We start from the raw sequence: 7451 nt of genomic DNA, 5'->3' as shown, positions 1-7451 counted from the left end.
AGGGGGCATAATTGTACTATAAGACTGCCCGTTTCTCACTCATCAGTGCATCCATGGCAATGTCCCCCCTACCTACTCACCCCACTAAACCCCACTAAACATGGTCCCTCTGTTCTACTCACTCAAAGTGCCTCCACACCCCCAGGACAAGACTTAGAACAAAGAGCCTTCTATTCTGCTGCCCCTCGTCTGTGGAATGCCCTCTCTGACACTCTGACGGACTGTCACTGCCTACGGACAGTTTTAAACGGAGACTTAAAACATTTATTTTTAGCAAAATATATGACTTTAACCTGGCTAGCTGTTGTTTAATCCTGGTGGCTGTTGCCTCTTATGATACTTAATGTGTTTTTCCTTCTTTCACTGTTTTTAATGTTGCTTTTACCCTGTAACACTTAGATTGGCTGAGAATGTACAGTATAACTGAGTTAATCTGCTCTGCAGGTTGGTCTATAAAAGTGTCCGTTGACGTCTTTGAATATAAGGCTTGTTGTGCTGCACTTTCTGCTGTTCTCATTGTGAACTGTGGGGGGCGCAAATGTAATGTCAAAACCTGCTAAATGAAGCTCCAATATGTGTGTGTCAGAATGTTATATAAGAACTGAAGGAGACAGACAGAGTCCAAAGTGAGCTGCATTATCACTGGTAGTAACCACAGTTCAACCATGGAATATTGCATCAGAGTATTCATACTAGTTGCTTATTTCAGTGGTAAGAGATATCTTAAAATGCAATATATACTGTAATGTTTCACACAATTTCTGTATTTGTTTTTAAATATTCTTTTTGTATTTCATGTGGATCTATTGTCTTCACAGTGTGCTCTGCAAAGGGGGACTTCATTACTCAACCTAAAGATGAGACGGGTCTGGAGGGCAGCATGGTGACACTCAGCTGCCAGTATGAGACCACTGCATTAGCATCTCAACAGTATCTTTTCTGGTACCAGCAGAAACCAAACGGATTCCCAAAATATATTCTACAGAAACCAGCTTTAGGACAAGACAATGGCCCAGATTTTAAGAGGAGATTCAATGCTACACTCAACACAGACACAAAAGCTGTTAATCTGACGATCCAGGATCTGCAAGTCTCTGACTCTGCTGTGTACTACTGTGCTCTGCAGCCCACAGTGACAGCTGCAGACTCAGCTCTCATACAAAAACAATCATAGTCAAGAGACACTTGGAAATGGTAATAATACAAATGTGGAAAACATCATTTAATTGATTTTAGTTAAAAAATATTCAGAGAAAATGCACATAATAGTGTTGTGTTTGTAATGTTTTAAAGACAGAGCCTGATACATTCCCTACTTTCTGATGTGAACACCTACTGTAAAGCGGAGAGGGCAATAAACACTAACCAACCACCAAGATTGTTACATCTGGCACACATAAAAAATATTACTACAAATAATTCTGTGAGTGGCTCAAAGAAATAGCAAACAACATAACAACAACAATGTATTCGTTCCGTGGAGAAAACTGATGACCTAAATGAGAAATGAATAAATAGAATGTAACTTCTGACAATTCTGAACCATCAATTAAAAGTAAGTGACATTTCTATTGGTCTGACTGACCAGCGGCCACCAGTCACTCCATTTTACTCGTAGCTCTACGCCCACATTGCCCCTTATCCACAGGGAGTGTCAGTGGAGATCGTTTGTGAGCATAATATGCATCCCATCCCTTTTGGACCATGGCCAGCTACCAAGCCACACATTTTATTCTCATTCCTACCATAAATTATAAAGTTGGTTATAGATGGGTGTCCTTTACACAGATACAAACACAGTGCAATGTGTGTCTAACACAAAGCTCATGAAAAACACTATAGGATATACACATCACACTGGGAAATGGTATTTCAACAGTCATAACAGTACAGTGCTGTGCAGATTGATGGCAAGACCTGCTGATGCATGTGTCACGGTCGGGTCTAGAACCCTGGCCGTCGGAGTGGCAAACTGACTTTTAACCCACTAGGCCACTGAAACTAATGACTCAAGTGCAGAGCAGACAAAGAAAGATTAACTGAGTTTATTTCAGGTTTTAGACACAAAAGCTCAGAAGATCCGAAAAAAAGTCAAAAACAGTCCAAAAAGTTAAATCCAAAAACATCAATCCAAGGCGTAATCCAGAAAATCAAAGTCCAAGAGCCAAGCCAGGGTTCAGATAACGGAGTTCAGTCCGAGGGAGGAAAGGCAAACAAATCCAATAGGAGAATCCAAAGGAGATACCTTAAACAGTCCGGGTCAACACAGAGGTAAAGAATCCACAGGGCAAAAACTTCCACAAATTTCCACAAAGGCTTAGAGCTTGAGACACACAGGGTAATCATGAAGACTTAGCAAAGACACAGACAAAGAGCAGGGTTTAAATACACTGACACAATGAGGAAATGAGACATGTGACCAGAGACAATGAGGAACAGGTTAATTGGATAACAAGAGGATTGGGTAACAAGTGACTAGCTAGGGACAGAACAGAAGTTTTTGGCGACATCTAGTGGCCAAAATAGTTAATGTGTGACAGCATGTGTAACTAGATGTACCGCAGAGCGGTACAAGATATGACTGCCTCCCAGTCCAGCACATTTTTTCCACAAAAATAAATCACGCCTAACTGTCAAACTGTCTCACTAAATTGCACTATGCACACTCAATTATCACTGGTATCTGCTGGACAACAAGTACCAAAACATGAATAGTTCATAGATTTCACATGTAAAATTAATTTTATACAACCCCACCACCATCTTGCCTGTTCATAATTCTGAGAAATTCTTGAATTGTGTGCATGTGTGCGTGTACATGTTTATGTGTGTGTGTGTGTGTGTGTGTGTGTGTGTGTGTGTGCATGCTTGTGGGTGTGCCTGCGTATGTGCCTGTGTGTGTGCATGTGCATGCATGCGTAAATATGTCTACTGTGTGAGTATGTGTCATACGTATGATTACTGTGATGTGTGTGCGTGTGTATCTGTTTATGCACATGTGTGCATTTGGAATGGGTTAACATGACCCCTGGAGGCAAACATACGCAAAAAAATGGTCATCCTAGGCCCTACGGTTCTCAAGATATTCACAGAAAACTCTGTTGGTGTACGGTCACTATAGTCTAGGTCAATTTTTAAAAGAAATTAACCCTGAAGGCAAATCATGTTAATTTTTGGCATACAACATTTTTTTTTTTTTTTTAAATATATATTTTTTGGGCTTTTTATGCCTTTAATGACAGGACAGTGAAGAATGACAGGAAGTGAGTGGGAGAGAGAGTCGGGGCGGTTCAGCTCTCTCAGAGCAGTTCATGTGCCGGGGGCCTTGAATGCTGCGGGCAACATCTTATCAAGAGGCGGCCCACATCCCGGAGAGTGAAGGCTCTAGTTAGCTTCTTCCTAGGCTAACTAGCTAACGTTTTTTAGTTTCTTATAATATATTAATTATTCTGTTAGCCTATACATAATCCTCACATAACAATCTTTACATGCTATTACAGATGTATTACATGGTCCTAAACAAATTGTTATGATATGTTATAGATTACCTGTTACTGCTGAGCATCATGTGAGGGGAGCGACATAATTCACAAGCACCTACTCAGTGTATAGATAGACGGTGTGGCCTCATTCAGGGTATTTGTGTGTGTAGGCGTAAGGGTAGGGAGGGATGGGATGTCATCATAGCACACTGGACATCAAAACAATAGGCTGAGGTACAATATTTCATTAGTAGGCAAATCTAGTTGTAACAGTTTTATGCCTTTAGCTTAAGAGTTTCAAGCATTTTCTTCAAATACTAAATAAATAGTAAATAAGATAAATAATATGAATATATAGTTAAAATATGGTAATCAACCTTGCTTCTAAACATGTTTCAAGTAAATTCTTCAGAACGCCATCAACCTGTTTCATGGTCCTCTTTTTTCATGAATTATTCATTATCCGAGACAACAATTTTAACCATGTACATTTCAAGCATTTTCTTTTGTCTTGATCTTAAATCTGAGCATGACATTGAATTCCATTTTGGGGCATTATGGGACATTTTTGAGCCTGGCATACAGAAGATTTGAATTCAGCACCCTTCAAAACTCCTAAAAATGTTGTATGCCAAAAATTAACATGATTTGCTTTCGGGACTTTAAATAAGCACATTTTCCAAAATCCTGCCTAGTCTATCAAGTATCTATCTATCTATCTATCTATCTATCTATCTACACTGCAAAAAATGAAATCTAACCAAGTGTTATTAATCTTATATTAAGATTAAAAAATCTATTTGGTATTGTTTTTAGTATGAAAAGACTTACCTAGCGCCCTCTCAAAAGAACATTTTGACTTAATTTAAGAAGACTTTGACTTATTTTAAGGAGTCTTATCAAGACAAATTTGCTCAACGCACTGGCAGACAAATTTGCTTGTTTTTAGGACACATTTGCTTAACGCACTGGCAGACAAATTTGCTTGTTTTCAGGATGAGATGTCTTAAGATAAGTCAAACTTTTTTAAAATTAAGTCAAATGTTTTCACAAGAAAGCGCTAGGTAAGTCTCTTTATACTGAAAACAATACCAACTAGTTTTTTTTATCTTGATATAAGATTAATAACACTTGGGTGAGATTTTGTTAGATAAGCAGTTTTTGCAGTGTATCTATCTATCTACCTGTGCACACACCTTGGAAACTAGATGATAATGATGATGGTAGTTGTGAATAGCAGCAACCAAAGTCTGAAGTACCATCACAGAGGCTAGCTAGTGTTTCTTACAGCAGCTTCTTCTACTGTGTAACGTAGTTAGCGTTAGCCTTTTCACAACAGCGACACCTCTGTTCAGGAGAATATTGCAACTAGTGTCGCAACCACCTCGCGCGAGTATCAAGGGGGCATGCGAATTCCCGGAAGTAGAAGAATCAGAATGTAAGCTGGAGGGACCACTTCTCTGCTAACCCCATAGAAGCCCATTCATTTTAGGATTTTTTTTGAAATACCATAACTTTATATAACACATATGTACAAATAAATTATTTTATTGTAAGGCCCCCCATGAACAAAAGTTCACGAAACTTGGCATGCATTCGGAGGGTGTCATAATGATCCTACACTTTCAATTTCGTGCAGTTTTGACCATGTCAGCCAGAGATACTGTGATGAAAACACCTAATTTTTTGCTTTTTAATTTTTAACTAGGTGGCGCTATACATGAAATAAGTGGTAATGGGATGGGTTGACATGCCCCCTTAAGACCAACATACAACAAAAGGTGGACCTCCTAGGCCCTACGGTTCTCGAGATATTCACAGAAAACTGTCTCCGGCCACCTACAGGCCAGTTGGTGTATAGTAACATAAATTAATTTATTGTGTGGCCCCCCATGAGCAGAATTCAACGAAACTTGGCATGCATTCAGAGGGTGTCATAATGATCCTACACTTCCAATTTCGTGCAGTTTTGACTATGTTAGGTCACAGATACCTGCGATTACAACACCTCATTTTTACTTTTTTGTGTTTAACTAGGTGGCGCTATACATGAAATGAGTGGTTATGGAATGGGTTGACATGGCCCCTTGAGATCAACATACAAAACAAAAATGGTCCTCCTGGTGGTTCCGATGGTTCCATGCTATCCATGTGGGGTTACATGCCCACCTAGTTTCGTGTACCCCGGTCTTACAGTCTTACAAAAGAAAAAAAAAAATCTGACTAAACCTATATGATCGCCGCTTCGCTGCGCGGCGGTCATAATAATTGATTACTTAAAAAGGTTACTCAAGACACGTGATTTTGATATTTTCATGTCTGGGAAAATTTTGGGATTAAGTCATGTTTTGGATTTGTCCCTGCGTGTTACTCTTCTGATGGTGTGTATGTTATGGAGTAATAAGGTATATGGCCACTGGATGGCAGCATTTCTGAATGTATTCTGAAATTCAGTTCCATTCAATTTTATTTACATAGCATCATACCAATGTATATCTCTCAAAGCACTTAAAACAACCCAATGTGAGTTTGAGACATAAAGTGAGAGGAAGAAATCTTGAGTACAACCATGACTTATGAGGGGTAATCTTCTTGGAGACAACGTGGTAAAGAGACGAGTTGAACTTTTGTATCAGCATAAGTACATTAGCATATGGTGCAGCATTGGTGCAAGAAATGTAGAAATGTAGTATGATGTAGTTTGTTATAAAACAATATGCATCATCATCAAATTATATCAGTTCATATTATCACAACATGAGGTAGAGGTCACTTTAGAGGCCAAATAAAAAATAAAAAAAGAGCAACATTCTCATTTATATTCTGAGTACTCATACAACATTTAATATAATATACAGTGTAAAGACTGCGTTGACATGGTAACATTGATCTTTTTAAAAGTGCTATTTGTTCAAGGAGAATTCCTGTCAGTATCCCCACCTCAGCAGCTCAGCTGATGCTTGATTTGATGCATCAGCCACTTCTGTAGGAGGAGGAGCTGACAGGATGTGTTCTGAAAAACTTTCCCACCCAGATGAGAATGTGAGTTTGAGCTCAATAAGGGCCTATCGTGATCTTCACTGAGTTCACTATGCTTCACTACTTAGTGCTACTCCTCACGACCATAGCAGGTACAGATAACATTTTTAAATGTAATTTTCACATGACATTTGGTGTAATAATAAATAATAAGCATATCTGAGCTTGAATGAATGTCATACGGCAACATTGCTACATGGTTAATATATTTTAGTTCTTAATAAGGAAAATTCTATTTATTTTTCTTCTCATAGGACTCACTCATGGGAATGATATTACTCCAGACAGGACTGAAGTGTCTGATGTGGAGGGATCCGATTTAACCCTTTCATGCAGCTACTCTTATTTAGGTTCACCCAACATGTTTTGGTATCGACAGCATCCAAAATCAGCTCCTCAGCATCTTATGACCTTTGTCTTTGCCGGGCAGAATCAGACATCAGATGTGGACCCTCGTTTGTTTGGGAGAATGACTAAAGACAAACTCTATCTGGATCTCTCGTCTGCTGAACTTTCAGATTCTGCGCTCTACTTTTGTGCCCTGAGGCCCACAGTGAAGACTAACTAGCTAACTGTCACACAAAAACCTAACAGGAAGTTCTGTCTCTACTGTACTCATAATACTAACGCTCCTTCCAAAAACACTACATAAGTCACAGAGTAATACCAAGTGACACATCACTAAATTATGAAATTTTACTGACTTTTAATTCTGGTTGAGAGAGGATCATACAGCCACTGGTTTAATTTTCAGTTCCCATCTACTAAATGGATCAAAATAAGTTCCAAAAATACAACTTATAGATAAACAAATGGAAAACCCAGTTATTTTCAACCAAATCTGCTTTAAGGTTGTATAATGTTTAATTTTACCAATCACTCCAGGGATAGAAGTGTCCTCACATTGTAATGCCACTGCAAACCTTGATG

General features: G+C 38.8%; 1 gene segment (V, D, J or C); it reads left to right on the top strand.

The window, feature by feature from the left end:
* Positions 1 to 601: 601 nt before the first annotated feature.
* LOC121723992 lies at positions 602 to 7089 on the top strand. The segment is given in 4 exon segments: positions 602 to 711; positions 819 to 1132; positions 3253 to 3257; positions 6858 to 7089. Coding segments are annotated over 4 exon segments (597 nt in total).
* Positions 7090 to 7451: the final 362 nt, after the last annotated feature.

The sequence above is a fragment of the Alosa sapidissima genome, chromosome 1 (genome assembly GCF_018492685.1).
Source record: "Alosa sapidissima isolate fAloSap1 chromosome 1, fAloSap1.pri, whole genome shotgun sequence".
NCBI classification, from domain to species: domain Eukaryota; kingdom Metazoa; phylum Chordata; class Actinopteri; order Clupeiformes; family Clupeidae; genus Alosa; species Alosa sapidissima.
The sequence above is the reverse complement of the archived record's forward strand: the minus strand, read 5'-3'. Positions and strand labels throughout refer to the sequence as shown.